This window comes from Fusarium venenatum (genome assembly GCF_020744135.1).
Source record: "Fusarium venenatum strain MPI-CAGE-CH-0201 chromosome Unknown EDB82scaffold_1, whole genome shotgun sequence".
Taxonomy (NCBI): Eukaryota; Fungi; Ascomycota; class Sordariomycetes; order Hypocreales; family Nectriaceae; genus Fusarium; species Fusarium venenatum.
In genome coordinates this window covers 977,709-996,004 of record NW_027072129.1, presented here as the reverse complement: position 1 = coordinate 996,004, position 18,296 = coordinate 977,709, and the positions used below count along the sequence as shown (strand labels likewise).

General features: G+C 49.1%; 6 protein-coding genes across 6 annotated transcripts; 5 read left to right on the top strand and 1 right to left on the bottom strand.

Annotated features, from left to right (window-relative positions):
• Positions 1 to 432: 432 nt before the first annotated feature.
• Positions 433 to 1,515, top strand: EDB82DRAFT_570243 (uncharacterized protein; the record flags this gene model as incomplete). Its single annotated transcript, XM_025732219.2, has 2 exons — positions 433 to 1,177; positions 1,234 to 1,515. The coding sequence occupies 2 exons, from the start codon at positions 433 to 435 to the stop codon at positions 1,383 to 1,385; spliced, it is 897 nt and encodes a 298-aa protein (XP_025591167.1). The 3' UTR covers positions 1,386 to 1,515.
• A 1,006-nt stretch (positions 1,516 to 2,521) lies between these two features.
• On the top strand, positions 2,522 to 9,471 carry EDB82DRAFT_564245 (uncharacterized protein; the record flags this gene model as incomplete). The annotated part of the gene is made up of 12 exons (XM_065609790.1): positions 2,522 to 2,718; positions 2,783 to 3,620; positions 3,756 to 4,461; positions 4,570 to 5,193; positions 5,239 to 5,476; positions 5,526 to 5,879; positions 5,931 to 6,551; positions 6,614 to 7,754; positions 7,801 to 8,106; positions 8,171 to 8,373; positions 9,019 to 9,106; positions 9,148 to 9,471. The coding sequence occupies 12 exons, from the start codon at positions 2,522 to 2,524 to the stop codon at positions 9,469 to 9,471; spliced, it is 5,640 nt and encodes a 1,879-aa protein (XP_065465281.1).
• A 714-nt stretch (positions 9,472 to 10,185) lies between these two features.
• On the top strand, positions 10,186 to 11,506 carry EDB82DRAFT_5432 (uncharacterized protein). The gene is made up of 4 exons (XM_025732223.2): positions 10,186 to 10,448; positions 10,499 to 10,604; positions 10,654 to 11,094; positions 11,143 to 11,506. The coding sequence occupies exons 1-4, from the start codon at positions 10,353 to 10,355 to the stop codon at positions 11,172 to 11,174; spliced, it is 675 nt and encodes a 224-aa protein (XP_025591170.1). The 5' UTR covers positions 10,186 to 10,352; the 3' UTR covers positions 11,175 to 11,506.
• On the bottom strand, positions 11,265 to 12,381 carry EDB82DRAFT_5437 (mediator complex, subunit Med18). Its single transcript, XM_025732224.2, has 2 exons — positions 11,842 to 12,381; positions 11,265 to 11,794 (listed from the first exon to the last, which is right to left on the bottom strand). The coding sequence occupies exons 1-2, from the start codon at positions 12,285 to 12,287 to the stop codon at positions 11,398 to 11,400; spliced, it is 843 nt and encodes a 280-aa protein (XP_025591171.1). The 5' UTR covers positions 12,288 to 12,381; the 3' UTR covers positions 11,265 to 11,397.
• Positions 12,382 to 12,845: 464 nt separating this feature from the next.
• EDB82DRAFT_455118 (polynucleotide kinase 3 phosphatase-domain-containing protein) lies at positions 12,846 to 14,507 on the top strand (the record flags this gene model as incomplete). Its single annotated transcript, XM_065607845.1, has 3 exons — positions 12,846 to 13,030; positions 13,117 to 14,103; positions 14,185 to 14,507. Exons 1-3 carry the CDS (start codon positions 12,940 to 12,942, stop codon positions 14,505 to 14,507), a joined length of 1,401 nt encoding a protein of 466 aa, XP_065465280.1. The 5' UTR covers positions 12,846 to 12,939.
• A 1,068-nt stretch (positions 14,508 to 15,575) lies between these two features.
• On the top strand, positions 15,576 to 17,794 carry EDB82DRAFT_482527 (general substrate transporter). The gene is made up of 3 exons (XM_025732226.2): positions 15,576 to 16,215; positions 16,265 to 16,502; positions 16,551 to 17,794. The coding sequence occupies exons 1-3, from the start codon at positions 15,938 to 15,940 to the stop codon at positions 17,712 to 17,714; spliced, it is 1,680 nt and encodes a 559-aa protein (XP_025591173.1). The 5' UTR covers positions 15,576 to 15,937; the 3' UTR covers positions 17,715 to 17,794.
• The last annotated feature ends 502 nt before the right edge of the window (positions 17,795 to 18,296 follow it).

Sequence of the window (18,296 nt, the reverse complement as noted above, 5' to 3'; positions counted from 1 at the left end):
TTTTCAGGGGAGTGACCTTGTACCGCCCCAAAGGCATCTTTAGGCGCCCCTGATTTCAAGTTTCAGCAGGGTGCCCCCGATCTCGCACCAAGTCTTCTGCTTGATTCCATCATTGCATGAGCTGCAGCTACGAAACGCGTCACTGTACAGTGCCTTCCCCGGTTGCCGCGTTCTGGTTGCCTAATCCTTAGGGCTAGCCTTCCTCCCGCACTTTTTATCTCCCCCTCCTTCCTTCCTCACCACAACAATATCTCGAGCAGTTTGGGAAGTCACCTTGAGGCTTTCGAATCAAGGAAAGAAGACTCTCTCTTCTCTTCTCCACTTCTTTTCCCTTTCCCCTCCATTCCCCTGGTACTGATTACCAGGTTCCACAGCTCCTCTGCGCTCGTCAAACACACTCACTCGCTGCCCACCCCTGCACCGTCCGAGAAAATGTGTGTTGAGCTTATCACCCTCGCTATGTGCTCTTCGGCCAGCACTGATCGAGAGCCCGTCTACTGTGGACGGTTCCACCTAGTCACTGGTGAGCGCATCGTCTGCGACGAGGCCAGTTGCAAATGCATCTACAGCTTTGGCACCTGCGGTAAGATCGAGACCGAGTCTCCCGCTGGCTTCAGCGTTTCGGACATCATGAACCTTCCGTGCATCCCTTGTGCTACCCGCATGGGCGACCGCCTGAAGAACCAGGAGATTCTCGAGCCTTTCCTCATCAAGGGTTCTCATCTCCACGGAGAGTACCTAGAGCAGAAGCTCAAGGTTCTCCAGGCCGCTGGGCATGAAGATTCCACCTGCCCTTCCCATGGTGAGGGCTCTGCCACCAAGGGCAAGGCCACTGTCGAAGAACCCGCCAAGAAGCATATTGTGGCTCGGATCAACACCAAGCTTGCTGTTTCTTCAGCTCCTGCTGAGGCCTCTGTCGACGAGGTAGGCCTCCACTCAGAGGGCTCTGAGTCTGCTCGCACTCATGCCGCTAAGCACTATGGAGAGGATTCTGCTTCCGCTGCAGACCCTTGGACGGGTGCTCCCATCGTCACTGAGCCTTACAACGCTGAACATGCCATGACTAAGTCTACCATCACTGAGACTCCTTTCGAGAAGGATGATGATGAGTCCGCTGTTGTCGCCAACGACAATGGTGGCGAGACTTCCATCAAGGCTGGTTCTGACGCCGGCAATGGTAAGTGCTTCTATTGACACATCACTTGAGATTCCATGCTAACATTCTTTTTACAGGTAATGAGAAGGGACTTGAGGACGACACCACCCCCATCACTCGCCGTGCTGTCAACTTCCAGTACAGCGCTGAGGCAGCTGACAAGCTGCGTGACACGACTGAGAAGTTCGCCTCTCTTAAGTCTGGATTCCTCATGGGCAAGGCCTTTTAATCTGGACGCACATGGAAGTGGCGGAATGAAGGTAGCGGAGATCAATATGGCGAGGACAAATGGGAGTTGCATCTGATGATAGTTTTGATCCATAGGCCGGCTTCTTCAAAGCAGCCTGCAATCAGAATACAATTTCATCTCAACTCAGTACTAATTACCATGACATATTTCTACAGTTTGCCTCCAGACAGCTTGCCGAGTGACCACGAATGTTTCTGCTTCTCGATAGCAAAGCGAGGCAGAAGTATGTTTGTCTAGTGCTGACGGGAATAGACAGGCTTTAACGAATCCACAACACCAAACACCAAGACAAATTCTGCAGTCATTAGGATCCTCCCGTATCACACAGCATCCTCTATAAGTTTTCGCTAGAAACACCAGGTCATGCTGTTTATTGATCTGCGAACAAGGTCTGTATTTCCCATTCATTACTCATTCCTAGAAACGGCAAAGCGTTGACAAATACGGGTTGACCAGGCTAATGAATAGCAAAACCTTTAGCTTCCACTCTTCTTAGGTGAGTCTTAGGATACAGAACTAAACGGCCTAAAGATCATGATCTAAAGTGACCTGCTAATTTTATCTCTTAGGGTTCCAGCGGCCGATGTTTATGATAGATACCCTGAGGAACGACCAGGCGCTAACAAATACCAATTGACCAGGGTTAGAGACTTGACACCTGGCGATGGTTCTAGCCAATCAATCGCATGTCCATCCCAAGCTGAAAGTCCCTGCATCGCAATTAGGATCCTTTTTTCTTCTACGTCCCGAACTTGTACACATCTCATTATAATAGAGTGGACAAATTTCACCCAGTCTTCAACAGCAAACTCACAAGTTAGAGCGCTACCCTCGGAAGATCTCCAATCGTGTCTTTGTTTGTCCCCACTGCAGGTTCTGCCAACTCAGCAGCGCCGTGGCAGTTTCAGGGCCTGCCTTCAAGGAATCAGAAAGATTCACCGCTAGAAGCATAAGAGACGAGATCAGTAGGTCATTTCATGGGACTTAGACCATATTCTCAGGCTGTTTATTGTTGTACCCTAAGAATGGGACGCTAACTTTTCTACTACTCGGCAGGCGCCGTGACAGCTTCAGGGTCTGACCAGGGCCAGAGGGTCCACCAAACCCCTGAGACAATGTCGACCGATGACGCTCAAGTTGCTGAGTCGGGCAAGCCCATAGCTCAAGATCTTGTGAAAGAGATAGCTAAAGAACGCGGTTATCTCGGTGAAGAGCAACTCGCTCGGATCGGGGAGATTAACCCTGAGCTTCGCCGTGAAGTGGAAGAAGCACTACTCCGAAAAGATGAGATGATCGGTTCTGCTGTCCTGACGTACGTATAAGTTTCCAATCACAGACGTCTTAATTGGCCGAAAGACATTCTAACTCTCAATTAGGCTGGCCAAGAATCTTTACACAAGCAATGCCAGGTTTGTCTTTGAGTTGCTGCAGAATGCCGATGACAATGATTACAGCACCGCTGTGTCGCATGGTCAGGACCCGTATGTCTCTTTCAAGGTACACCCTGACAGAGTGACAATCGAATGCAATGAGAATGGCTTTACTCATGAAAACTTGAAAGCAATTTGCGCAATCGGCAAAAGTTCAAAGGTCGGCGCGGCTGGCTACATTGGAGAGAAAGGCATCGGGTTCAAGTCTGTCTTCATGGCAGCCTGGAAGGTCCATATCCAGTCAAACGACTTTTCTTTCTCTTTCACACATCGCAAAGGAGACTCAGGTCTTGGAATGGTTACGCCTGTTTGGGAGGAAACGAAAGAGCCGATAGGCGACTCATCCACTCGCATCACTTTACTACTTCATACAAGTGAGGATCCGGAAGAAGATGAGCGGCGACGCGACACTATCCACCTCCAGTTCCAAGACTTACAGCACACAATATTACTCTTTCTACGGAAGCTACGCAAGGTACAAGTTTCTTTCTACGACAAAGAGAATGTTCAAACTGCAACAACCGTTTATTCTCTTCACGGAAGCAATCCGGCGACCATTCGAAAGGAGACATCTGATGGTGTAGAGGAGAGACAGTACCATGTCACCAAGCATGTCGCTGAGAACATCCCTCGAAGCGAGAATAGAACATACTCGGACGAACGCGACCGCGCTGACTCTTCTGCTGAAGTCGTGCTGGCGTTTCCCTTGACAGATACGGGGGCTCCAATTATTGAGAATCAGGATGTCTTTGCGTTTCTTCCAATGCGGCCGATGGGTTTCAAGGTAATTAGCACATCCCTCACCTTAGCCATGATCACCCAGCTAGATGCCAACTATGCTTTTCAGAATGTCACCGGCGTTGAACATAACAACAACAACCTCACTATGATCAATGAACGAATACTAATTGATGAATAGTTCCTCATACACACAGACTTCGTCACGGAAGCCAGTCGTCAGGGCATAGTAGTCAGCTCACTCCGAAACCGCGCCCTCCTGCAAGGCATCGCAGACTGTCTCGTCAAAGCCATCGAAGAGTTCTGTCGTCATCCGACACTCCAATACCAATGGATGCGCTGGCTGCCTCAACGAGACAGTTACCCTTGGGACAGTTTCTGGTCGAGTCTGCTAGACAGGATCAAAGAAAGAATACATCAAGTCAAAGTTCTCCGTACACTTGGATCTGGGCGTCTGGGTTCTATGTTCCGGCTACGCAATCTATATCCGTGGCTGCGCGATGAAAAAGGCGATCCCTTGTTCAAGGATATCGATAAAGAGATTTATCTGGCAAAGGAGTATGCCAAAGATGACCTTGCACTATTGGAACCGTATGGCTTGCAAGGAGCCTCTGCAGAGGAAATCATTCTTCGCATCGAGCACGATCTTGAGAGAGACCCTGAAGCATCCAGTATGAAACAGTCGATGGTAAGCGATGATGGGAATTCACTCGCGGCACGAGCGCTTCTGCTGCTATACCGTTCCCTTGAGAGATCTAAGTCACTTCCCGGTCCGATTCGAGCACGGCTCGAGCATTTGAGGTTCATTCCACTTCATAATGGCGGATGGATCTCTGCGAGTCGCCGGCCACTTTATTACTCTCATTCATCGAAGCTGGAAGTGCCTGGTGGCCTAGGTCTAACTCTTGTGGATGCAAAAGCAGCATCTAATCCAGATCGGCGCGCTTTGCTTGACAAATTTGGTGTCGCTGAGGCGCAGTTCCGATATATTCGAGAGTTGATCATGAGTACTATGTCATCCGTTTTCGTTGTGGATGATGGTGCTCTCCGCGTGTCCTCTTCATACCTCAAATTCATGTACCTCTCCGAAGCTCTTCTTAAAGACGAGGAAGTCCCAACGCTCCTGAAAGGCTTCCACGTTTATGACCATGGACGGCGCGCGTGTCAGCCAGTCAAACAGAATGTCTACCTGCCAAGTGATGACAAGTACGGGCCACGTCTATTACTTTCACCATGCGGCGATGCGCCTGGCTTTGACGTACCGTTTCTACATGACGACTACCTCGTTTCTCCACCTGCAACACCAGAGGGTCTTCTCTGGAGCTGGGAGGATTGGCTCGAACTGCGACTCCGCCTGCGTCGCAATGTCCGACTGGGAATAATGGACAAGCAAAAGAAATTGAAAGTTTCTCCTTTGTTCCGCTATATCGAACAGCATCGACCTCACCACCTTCTGGGCGCCCTGCAACGGGCGTGGTATATTGAGAACATCAATGTCGCAACCTCTGGTCAATTGATCACCGAGCTGCACAAGATGAAGGTTCCTTGTAAAAGCCAGGGCAAAGTCTCTAAGTTGCAGTTTTTATCGGTAACATTTTTGCCTCTACCAGAGCTTGAAGGCAAACATTCTCGCTATGCTGAAGGCGAGGACTTCATGTTCCTAGACCTAGACGAACCCGTAGCATCAGATACCTACAGAGCCAAATGGGGTTTCTTGTTGGACCATCTTTGCGTTGGCCACACTGACAGCCTTAGGTTTTACCTGTGGATTCTCTGGTCAATTCGCTACGGCAATGCTGCAGCTGGAGTCCGTCGACAATCCCGGATCTTGGATCTCTACGAGGTCATTTATACTCGGTGTCGAGAGGCCGACATTTCCCTTAACGCGCAGACCCAAGCAAGGTAATTTTGTACATCATCGTTGGAAGCTACCATAGGCTAATGGATGTAGGAACCTGTTCAACCAAGGGAGTCTTATATATATTCCCACCTACGAATCGAAACCCGCTACATGGGTAACACCTGACAAGTGTCTTTGGGACGCGCGAAAAGAGATGCAGACAGCATACCCTCTTGCCCATCTGTACCGAACAATCTTTCATCGATCCGAAGAAGAACTCGACATTCTGAAACAGTTCTTCAAGACAACCCTGGGTGTCAAGGATTGTTCATGGGAGAATTATCTCAATGAACTCCGGAGGTTAAGGACTATGGCAATTGAAGACTCTGACTGGGTGGACGGCATATACAAATCTCTCAAATCAGAGAGACCGAGTTTGATCGACGTTGATGCTACAAACATCAGGTACTGATCCTCCGCATTTATATCTACCGCGCCCAACTAACGAGTATTTAGGAAAGCATTCGCTGAAGAAAAGTTGATCTACTTCAATGTTGGCAATACAAGTCGCTGGTATACCGTCAGCGAGTGTCTATGGTCCAGCGCCACCCAGATCCGAGGCAGAGTAGCGCTCAACGATCTTTATCCTGACCTGGAGGATTTTTTCGTCAATTTCCTTGGCGTACAAGAGCTCACACTCAGCATGGCATATGACGAACTCAAGGAGATGGGTAACAGAATTCCATGTCCCCCAATCGCCGCAGTCAAGGACACAATTTGGGCACTCAATTCTTTGTTAGGGACGGCAGATCGCCTACCAGACGAAAGACCAGTCTTCAAAGGGGCAGTATTCCCTGTCAAGTACCCCAATGGTTCAGTAAAGCTACAGTCAGGTCGTACGGATTTCGCCATCGTTGACCGAAAGGCTCTAGGGGACATCTTTGGGACGCGTGCCAAGACTCTAGACTTTACTCTCGATGAAGTTCGTCGGCTACAGCCATTTCTCTCGTGGCTCAACATGGGGTCCAGATATCTATCCACCTCAGTTCGGGAAATCTCGACCGTGGCGGGTGAGCACATGAGCAAACTCCAGTCTCCTAATAGGGAGATAAACCAGAAGGCCAACGGTCTTTACAGGTACTTCACTCTGTTTACAGTCATTCCTTTCATAAACCGAGCTAATCCTTATGTTTTTGTAGGGTTGCCGTTCACTATAATAGTCCTCGGGCACAAGACGACAACTCGAAGCTTCATTGGATTTTCGCTACTGCGAAAGTTTATGAGACAGACGGCATCTCATCCGAGCTTCATTTATCCCAAGACGGACAGGCGATAGTTCATGCCCAAGAACAAAGCGAACTACACATACGCGAAGACAGTGACGCTCTCAAGATTTATGTCCCGCGGGACCCCGAGGCTCAAGGGTTTTGTTACTTTGCGGCACTTCCTCGACGTTTACTTGAATGGATCATGACCGATCCATCCACACTTCACGTCAATCGCGCTGATTCACAAGCATTGCAGATCGTCGCAGCGGTCTTGAATGCTCCCCTTGTCATCATGACTCAGATTCTGGAAGCGGAGGGAATTATCGATGCACCCATCCCAACTGGCAGCTTCAAGCAAGACGAAGAGAATGGGGGACATAGAGATACTGATGAGTCCAATACGTGTCAGGAATTGGAGACGAGCCACGACGATGTCTCAAGTGAAGGGGTGGACGACACTACGCTGGCGTCGCTGGTGGAATCAGAAGCCATTGAAGATGAAGTTGCTGGCCAAGAATACTCTGCCACTCATCGATCTGCCGGCACTATATCCCCGCCAAGGCTTTCCGATCTCCCCATACGACAAAAGAGTCCAGCTACCTCAAGTTCGTCTGCGACTGGACAACTGATTGTTACGCCAGCTTCATCAACTACTGGCTATGCTGGTCGGAACAAACGAAGACCAGTGCATCGCACGCGAACATCAAGCGCCAATGACCGACACACCGATAGGTTTGGTGATGAACAAAGAACACCCGGCACAGCCAGTCACCCTGCGTTTGTGTTCGGGTCTTCGCCCGCAATGCAATCAAGCTCTGCGTTCCACTTCAATGGCCCAGATGGAGTCACACTATCCTCTATGATTGAAGATGAAGAAGTTTACATGGGAATGATAGATAATGACATTACTTCAGCTCGTAAAGCGGCAATCCCTCGTCGTGAGTCCTTCGGCGAGCGTGGACTGTTCAACGCGCTACCCGAAGTTGATGACGAGATCCAAATGTCACAACGTTTCCGCTCATACGGGCCTCAAGAACGGGACATGCGTATCGGCGCTCTTGGCGAACTATACGTAGGTTAGTATTAGTATTCCGTGAACGCAGCTAACATGCTGACAGGTCTTTGAACTTCTTCAGGGCTTTAGTCCAGCTCTCTCACATTTCGGCAGAGACAATTGGCAGAGCCGGATGAGAAAGTTCGTCACCATCCATCCCAGTTATTCCGACATGCTACCATGGAACGGTCAAGAGACGGCCGATATCGTGTACTTTGATCGCGGGCGAGAGTTGACAAGGCATTTGGTGGAAAAACGACAACTCGGCCCTGAGTGGTTAGGCGTGAAGCCTTTGTACTTGATCGAGGTCAAGTCCACAACTGGAGACAGTCGCACTCCGTTCTACATGAGCAAGCGACAGTACCAAAAGGTAAGTAAACCTTGAACCATGTGCGACACCTGCTCACAGTTTTTTTTTTTTTTTTTTTGTAAAGATGGGAGACTACTCGAACACGTTGGCATCGTCTACGGTATCTACAGCGACCGCGACCGCGACCACGCCCCCCATTTACCTAATCGCCCGGGTCTCGAATGTCGGCAAGACAAACATACATTTGGATCTTTACTTCTATCCGGAAACACTGCGTGTGAGAGGTTCATTGGTCTTTACGCCCGAAACATGGTCAGTTGTTCCTGGGTCAATTGCTCCTGGGCTGGGCTAGCAAGTATTGGCCTCTGAACTTTAGGATACAAAAATAAATAGCCTAAGAAGTCTGATCTAAGTAGTATAAACTGACCTAATTATTTCGTCCCTTTTCTTCCGAGCAGACAATTTTCTGATCCGGATCAACTTGACGTGGATGTTCATACTCATGGCGCTTGCCAAGCACCACTCTCACTTCACATACGGATAAAACATGACAATATGCTGTGCTTTCCTCTTTGTTCCTCGGTCTTCTAACAATAGCTATTATTTTCACAAGTAACAATTTCAAATCCGACCAGGCAACAAAGAGTGAACTATGATCGTGTGTTTGTTCATTAACTAAGCTGTCGCCTTGACCTCGCCGAGTATACCAAACAAAGACCGAACATCTTCCCATCGATATGTTTAACCTACACATCCCATCAGCACAGATGGACAAGAACTATGAACACCATGCCTGTGAGTATCGTCATGTTCGTTTCTTCAGTTTAAATAGTCCATATCCTACCACCATTTCAGAACTTCTCTTTTTCTCATCAAGCTATTCTAGCAATTCTCACGAGCAAACACACATCAACACCAACAAAACCACACACAAACAAATCTCACATCAACATCTGACAAAATGTCGAACAGAATTGAGAAACTTCAGGGTGGCCGCAATCCTATCCACCTTCGCGGAAACGACCCCAAACTCGACACCACCACCACTCCCCCAAGAAGGGTTTGCACTTGCGTGGTATGTCTGGATTTGACCAAGAGGAGACCCCCAGCGGCAGCAGCAGCTTCAATCCTGAAGCAGCTCCTTTCACTCCCACTGCCCCTACTGCCTTTGTCAACACCCCCGATTCTTCCCCTGCTGACCCTCAGTCTATAGAGAAGAGCCCTGAGGAAAGGCGCGCACAGCGTCTTCGGGAGATCAAGTCCATCGAAGATGAGCGGGATCGTGAGAATGCGATGAATGACTTTATCTGGGAAATGCATACCGAGTGGTCTGCTAAGGACCTGGCTAAAGAGAAGGAGGAGAAGGAGTTGGAGGAGCGCCGCCAGAAGTTTGGCCGTCATGACGAGGATTTCCCCAACAAGTAGTTGGGCGGATGAGTGAGTGGCGGGCGTTGGCGGTGGGGGAGGGTGAACGAACTACAATGCTGGCATTGTAGAGAACACAATTGGCGTTGGATAGGCGTTTTTGGGCATTTTTTTTGTGCATTAAAATTGGATATTTGCATTTTGGCATAGCGATCTAGCAATGAATTTGAACTACAATCTTTCGTTAAATATTTTTACTTTCTTTAAATCCACTCTCGTGAACATAATCTTGTGATCCCATGGCCAACAGGAAACCTCTAATCCTTAGGTATAGAGGTAAACAGCCTAAAAACTCTAATCTAAATAGCAAAAAACGACCTCTTAGTTTCGTCTATCATTCCCCAAATGTGTTTGTTGCCTTTGATCTGATTAACGTTCGTTAATGAACACACACTCAAGTGCAGGTGTCAATCGTGGGGTATTTTGCATCATCTCTCATATCTATGAGCAGTACTGTCATTAAACCATTATTCATGGTTACAATTTACCACTGTGTGACTTTGCGACAGTAGAATGACCGTTGGTAGTCTCCCGACAATTGTCTATAGGGTAACCTCCGCTCACCGAACCGCCCGGGCCCGCTCGTCAATCGGCAAAGTGGATCCCACGGCTCCGAAACAACACGGAGGTCATCTCCGCGTCATTCTGACGCTTCACCAGAAGCAACTTGCTGTAACTTGAAGCATTTCAACTTGTCGCCCGACGTAAGAATCTCGAAATAGCAACTCTTGGCAGGTAGAAAGTGCAGCACGAATTATCTATCCATGACGTAATCTTCTCCAGCAATATCTGTATTTAAGAGACATACCAAAGCACGTCACCCAATTTAAACAACGACGATCTTGAATCTTAACTTAACGACATTCAAACTATCAAACGCCATGGCTTCACAAGATATTCCCGTCACTAACGATAGTATGGGACAGCCTCTTTCAGCGAAGAACCAAGTTCTTACTGCTGGTGCTGCTGTGACACAAGTACGTTGAAGCTCAATTGAACAAGTGCTGGACTGACTTATGATGAACAGGAGTTTCGACCGACGAAGCATATTTGTGCTCATCTCAACGCTTTTCACGCTTACGCCGATGATCCCTCACGCTTTGTAGAAACAAATCACTACTGCGCCCATCTAAGTACGTCTCTAGCCTCAACCACCATCATTGACTTACTGACACTCGTAAGACGAGGACGTCCGCCAATGTCTCCTCTACGACTCCGATGAGCCCAACGCACGCCTCATAGGAGTAGAATACATGATCACGCCGAAACTCTACGAAACACTCGACAAAGAAGAGCGTCAGCTCTGGCACTCGCACGTATACGAGGTCAAATCGGGGATGCTCATCATGCCAAACCGCGCTGTCCCCGAAAGCGCGTGGCAGATAGCTGAGAACTACGAGATGGACCAGGTGGTGCACTTGTACGGAAAAGTGTATCATCTGTGGCAGACGGATCGAGGAGATACGTTGCCGCTGGGACCGCCGAAGCTGATGACGAGTTTCACGGCGGATGGGCAGTTTGACTTTGAGAAACATGTTGGAGAGAGGGATAGGAGGTTTGGGACGGATTGGAGGATTAAGAAAGAGGCGAGGAAGGATATTCCGGAGCCTGTTATTCATGGGGGTGAGTATGCGTGTGTTGGCAGTTGGGGATTGGGCTAACAGTTTGTAGATGCGGATCAGGCTTGGAAGAAGGGCAACTAGGGGGGGCGAATACGGTTTGAACAGGACTGAGGTCGCGAACAGAATGAGCGCGGACACCGAATGGCGAATTGACCGCCGGAGAGTGATAGTAATGGACATCAAGATTGTCTATTGGGTATCATCTATTATCCGAATTATTGATCATGATCGGATGAACAGCCATCCTGTTCCCTTCATACATATGCACATGGAGCTTGTTCTAAGCCTCCGAAATGCACAGTCCTCACTTCCCAATCATCACTCGCTGCGGCAACTGTTGCACTCCCTGCGCTTGCTGCATCACTCTCGTATCGTGAACCTTGCGATCAATCCCTCGGAAGTCAAAAACACCCTCCAATTCTTTCCTGATCGCCAACAACTGCTCCTGGACTTTGCGTAGCTCCTCAGGTTTGTTGTCCTGCACAACGTGCGCCTTGACGTGAAGGAACCATCGCTTCTGCTGGTCCACCGGAGTGAGTGAGTCGAGTGATGGTAGACTACCCAGTGGGGTAGATTGCTGCTGCTTTGTCTCCATGGGAACGTAGTTGTCTATCGGATGGAGGAAATAGTATCGTACTAGACAGAACTCGATCTCATCTCTGTAGAAGCGGTACATTTCCTCAATAGTTTCAGTCTTGAACCTGCACTTTGTTAGCGACCATAACATAACCAAGACGGTTGTACTTACGTGTGGTTGTTGTCGCGCATAAGTGAAGGCAACATCTTCTGCTCCCAAAGCTCAACCTTGTTCCGCTGTGTAAGCAAAGGCTGACCCCGCGGCGGATCCGGAAAGTCAGTCCACTTCAAGATTCCCTGTGTCGCATCAAGGTCCATCGCCGGCGCATTAGGTCCCATGTCGCGATCCTTGAGCACATCGTAGCGTGTCTGGAGGATAAAGGACTGCCGCGTCAAGTTCTGATGAAGCTCTTTCCACAGAAAGCCCGTGTTGGGAGGGCTTATAGGTTTCTTAATCGAGCTCTGGTTGAAGATGCCCATTGGTCGCGGTGGTCCTTGGAAGTATAGAACTCGTTGGATGGACTCCCAGGGGTCCATGTTAGTGAGGCCGCCCAGGACGGAACATGCTCCGGCGAAGTCTTTGTCCTCGATAAGGGCTGTAAGAAAGATTTCGTGCATTTTGGTGGGCTCAGAGGCGTCGCTGGCCTATCTGACGACTGTGTAGAATTATTGTATGTTCAATTGCTGTTTTTAAAGATCTGCAGGGAATGCGCTTGATGAGCAACAACTTGTATTGAATGCGACGATAACTGAAGGTGAGTGGTGAGAGCTACCCCACCAAAGCTTCTTCCTTCAAGAGCTGGGAAATGGAGAAGCTGTATGATTGGTCGACGAGTCTAAAACTCTCGGATTTTGGATTGTTCCGTGGCTGGCTGTACATCGCATCACGTGATAGCGTGATTGGGTTCGTGTCTGGACGCCATGAGCAAGAAATGTTAATATTGACATTGATTTATGGTTCGTGAGACAAAGATCTATGACGGCAACCGACAAAAAACTTCATAGTATTGTAAAGAAAAATAAGCCTAATCACATTTTATCTTGATGAATCTTTGACTATCGCTAAATACCATCTTTTTGCCAATGTTCTGTCTGAACAAAGAATGGTTTAGGTTAGGTGGATGCCCAGATGGCTCGGTCGCGCCAGCCTGGCTCCTTAGTCAGGTTCGACCCTGCATGCACTTTACTGTGACAACACTGGAGACGCTTATCGCACCCGATAACCGCGACGCAACCCGATGCAGCCTTTGTCGATACCTATAGCAAGAAGATGTCTTCAAACGATCAGCCCAAGCGCAAGGCCTCTGATGCGCCTGTGTCTCCTCCGGCCATCAAACGCAAAGTGCAGAGCGGGACAACCAGTGAGTGCGCGCTCCAAAGCTCAACACCAACGCTCTAGAGTTACAGCATCACGATCATCGAACTCTCCGCTAACGTGACTACATAGAGACTGCTATAGCAAACTTCTTTACGCCGACATCACAGAAGCCTAAAGACCCTACGATTTGGTCTGAACGAAGCCCCAACGATAATGATGATATCCCCGCAACGCTCCTCGTCGGCCGATTCGAACCCGAAAAGAAAGAAGACAAAAAAGTAAAGAGAAGAAAAATCGCCGCTTTTGATCTCGACTCAACCCTTATCTCTACCTCCTCAGGCAAGAAACACGCCAGCAGCGGTACGGATTGGAAATGGTGGCACAACTCTGTCCCCACCAGGCTACGGGAGCTGTATCAAGATGGATACCGGGTCGTGATCCTATCAAACCAGGCAGGATTGACATTACACTTTGATGCAAAGCACAAGGGACCTAAGGGTAACGCTCAGAAGCGAGTTTCCGAGTTCAAACAAAAGTGTAGCGCCGTCCTCAATAGTCTCAACCTTCCGACCTGTGTCTACGCGGCGACCGAGCATGATATATATCGAAAGCCGAGGATTGGTATGTGGAAGGAGCTCTGCGACGACTACGACATCCCGGAGACCGAAGTCGATTTGGAGAACAGCGTGTTCGTCGGCGATGCAGGGGGACGCACGGCGGGCGTAGGCAAGGGCCCGGACGGGGTCGCGGCCATGGCCAAAGATTTTAGCTGCTCGGATCGGAACTTTGCTCACAACGTGGGAATCAAGTACCTGACGCCGGAGGAGTTCTTTCTAGGCGAGAAAGCTCGGAGTTATGCTCGCGAATTCAACTTGGCCGAGCATCCTTTCAGCGACGATACCTCATCGGGGAACTCCGTTGTAACCATCGACAAAACTAATGACAAGGACATTATCTTATTCTGTGGACCACCAGGGGCTGGTAAAAGCACGCTTTACTGGAAATCCCTCAAGCCTTTGGGGTATGCACGTATCAACCAGGACCAGCTCAAGACTCGCGACAAGTGCGTTCAAGCGGCGAAAGAGTATCTCCAAGAGGGAACGTCTGTCGCGATAGGTGCGTTTCCCCAACTTCTTCATCCCTGCGACTCCATAACTGCCGCTTACCCCATTTCCACCCCCTCACGGCGCTAACAAGGATTTATTGCAGACAACACAAACGCCGATCCAGAGACCAGGACGGTTTGGGTAGAGCTTGCCAAGAAATTCGGCATTTCTATCCGTTGTGTGTGGTTCAAGACGCCTCTCCAAGTGTGCGAGCACAACAACGCGGTGCGGGCGCTGAACGAGTCGCTGAACCCCGAATCAAGACTTGTGCTACCCAAAATGGCATTTACTGGTTTCGCAAGCCGGTTCAAGCCACCAAATGTCAAAGAAGGTTTCCAGGACATTGTTGAAGTTCCGTTTCAGTTTCGCGGGACGGAGGAGGAGTATCGCATCTGGGGTCGATACTGGACATAGACATTGTTTACAAATACATTACCCATCGAGTCTTGGCCATGATCATGCCATCTCCGCATCATGAAAAATTATTCTTTCCTCATGAGCTCCAAATATTTGCTCTGTCCCTGTCTGTTCCCCATCATTAATGGGGTACCTCTGGCTCTACTCGCCTTCTCGTAACTATATTGGGGAAGAGGAAGCGATGAGAGTTGCATTCTAATGGAAGCGAAGTGAGAACGGACCCGTTTTCCACGCGGTCTAGTCTAGTCGGAGCGTTAGGCCGCTCACTGTGAGAAGGGGTTCTGGGGTAGTCTAGAACTGTGGAACGTGCTCGGTGGTAGAAAATGATTCCGAAAGGCGCTTGATTAGGACAATCTCCAAATGAATCACGCTCCATACCAGGGTGGGAAGTTTGTATCCGCTCTGTAGGCACCAGCGAAAAGGGTACGAGATGTCACCATCCATTCACATCCTACACGAGTTCCTCGATGAAGCGCATTTATTGATGACAGTGGAGAAAGACCTCGGCCGTGAGAGAATAAACCGGGACTGATCCACACCTTTACGGGATGAATAACTCCAAGTTCGAGCTTAACTGTTGCTTTGTGAAGAGATCAACATCGCGTGGGGGAGAGAGAAGAGAGAGCCTTGTTCATAATGGCATGATTTTGCGGAGATGAGATCTAGAACTTGTTGACCCCATTGTTTAAGCGTCGCTTATAATTTATGGTTGTTTTATGCTTCTTTGTACGTGCACCTTTGTCGCTGTTCTTGAGAATGAATGTTTAGATGAAGTTGTTTTTGGTTCCTTGGCTTTTTGGGGAATTGTCAACGGGAATTATTGACTTCTCCAATGCCCAGCCGGCTTGATTTACATTGGCAGGACTTGGCGTAACGTGGTAACTGACTGTAGCGGCTGGGCATTTCCGATTGACGTACCTTGGCAAGCCACCCACTGAAAAAGTGTGTGTAGGGCACTGACGTCGCTAGAACTAGGGATAACCTGGTCTAGAGAGAAAAGTGTGGAGGGGAAAATCTTCGGGCGACAAAATTGAGATCCTGGTTTAATTTTAGTCAAGGTTTGGACTTCTCCACGGGGGAAACGAAGGAATGTGGGAGTTTTACTAACTGTCACCGTTTTTAATGCGGAGGAGATGGAAATGGAGACTCCGCTATTGGAGGAAGGGGGAGAACCAAGTATCCACCTTGACCTTACAGACCAAGATCTTCACCTTGACATGCCTACTCATCTGGGGGATTACCCAAAAATGGGTTAACGTTTAGAGTAAATGGTCGGTGTAACTACAACCAAGCGGGGGAACTTCGTGGGGAAGACAGTCTTGAGTAGTATATCATTTTTATTATAAAGACCTTGTCCCTCTTGGTCTTCCCCTCAGGTTTCCCATTCCCCCCCATCTCATCCCATCTCTTTATACATTTCTTCTACAATGGCTGGAGGCGTCAAGAAACCCGTCAACATCTTCAAGCTCAAGGACTTGGGCGAGCCTGCTGGTGTCTTTAACTGGAGACTATGGTTCGCCGTTGTTTCCTTTGCCCTTCTCGGTGCCGCTAGAGGTATCGATGAGGGTCTTATCTCTGGATCTTTCAACTCTAAGGATTTCCAGGAAAAGATCAACTATGAGTCTTACACTGAGGTTGAGCAGGCCAACATCAAGGCCAACGTCTCTGCCATGGTTCAGATTGGTTCCGTTGGTGGTGCTTTGATGTAAGTTACTTCACATCTTCTCGACAGAGACATGAGACTAACTGTTTAGTGCTTTCTTGGTTTGTGATCGTATCGGTCGTATTTGGGCTACTCGATTCCTCTGCTCGCTTTGGGCTCTTGGTATTGTCATCTTCATGATTGGTGGTGTCAACGGAAACCTTGGTGCTATCTATGCTGGTCGCTTCATCTGTGGTCTCGGTGTTGGTCAGACTCCCGTCGTCGGACCTGTCTACATCGCTGAGATTGCCCCTGCTGCCATCCGTGGTCTCTGCTCTTGCATGTTCACAGTATGTTTTGCCACTCATCTCACCTCCATTCATGTCTAACAAAAACAGGGTGCTGTCTACATCGGTATCGTCCTCGCTTACTTCACAAACTACGGCGCTCATCTCAACATGTCCGACCACACTCACAACCAGTGGCTCGTCCCTACAAGTCTTCACATCATGATGTCCGGCATCATCTTCATCCTCATGTTCTTCCAGTCCGAGTCCCCCCGATATCTCGTCAAGCAAGGCAAACCCGAAGAAGCTGCCCAGGTTCTCGGTCGTCTCCGTCAGCAGTCCCCCGAGAGCGACTACGTTGTCCGCCAGGTCGCCGAGATCCAGGCTGCTCTCGACCACGAGCTCGAAGCTACAAAGGGTGTTGGTTTCCTCGGCAAGGTCAAGGAGTTGATCTTTGTCCCCAGCAACCTGTACCGTCTCTACATGTCCTCCATGGTTCAGTTCCTCTCTCAGTGGTCCGGTGCTGGATCCATCACCCTCTATGCTCCCGATCTGTTCAAGATTATGGGTATTGTCGGTAAGCAGGAGGGTCTTCTCGTCACTGCCGTCTTTGGTATCGTCAAGCTCATCGCCGCTATTCTTTGCGCTCTCTTCCTCGTTGATGTCATCGGCCGAAAGCGCGCTCTTCTCATCGGTATCACTCTGCAGACCATTGCTATGATCTACGTCGCTGCTTTCCTCACCAAGATTCCTCAGCTCGGTGTCGATGAAGACTTTGTTCTCCCTGCCGCCGACAAGGGTGCTTCTCGCGGTGCCATCGCCATGATCTACGTCTCTGGTTTCGGTTGGGCTCTCGGCTGGAACTCCATGCAGTACCTCCTCACTGCCGAGCTGTTCCCTCTCCGCATTCGTGCCCTCGCCACCTCTTGGGCCATGACTCTTCACTTTGCCAACCAATACGGCAACTCCCGTGCCGTTCCCAACATGTTGCTCCCCGTTGCCAAGGGCGGTATCTCTCCCAAGGGAACCTTCTGGTGCTTCGCCGCCGTTACCTTTGTCGGTGGTATTTGGGTCTGGTTCTCCGTTCCTGAGACTAGCGGTCGCAGCCTTGAGAACATGGATGAGCTCTTTGAGCTTCCTTGGTACAAGATTGGTCTTCACGGTAACAAGCACGTCGAGGAGCTTGACGAGGCCCGTGATGAGAAGAAGCGATATGCTGATGAGGCCAACGCCACTGGCATTGAGCTTGAGCACCAGCGCAAGCAGGAGGCTTAAATGGTTACAAAAGCGGAATATTGGCTTGGCAGTGCCATGGCCTTGGTATATAGTTATGAATCCTATGAATATGAATAAGTAAAATTTTATTCGTTATGATACATTTGAGACTCTTCTTTCTTCTGTGACATATTGATGTTCCTGCCTGCCAGTTTGATCCGAGTGTCTGTCTGTAGATTCTGCACCGGTGGGTCTAACCCAAAGCTTTAGGATATAAAGATAAATAGCCTAAGAAGTCTGATCTAAATATCGTGAACTCGACGAAGATGTTCGTATTATCAGTAAATAGACTCCATCACCAGGTGCCAGCTTATCGTAGGCATCCTGCGGTCTTTGACCTTTTTGTCAAATTTGGGTCATGGATCCATTACTAGGACCAGTTGAACTACGCATCAGAGATAAATTCAAGGTCTTGCTGGGCGATAGCATAGCTGTCCGTTTGAATAAGTTTGATCAGCTGCTGCATTCACATTTTCCCACCAATTTCGTCTCATATGTTCCCAGCAGTCAATTCTTCTGGCACCCTGAGGCTGTGCTCTGTAACTGGTCGATTACACAGTAAGCTCTCGTACATCTCCAATA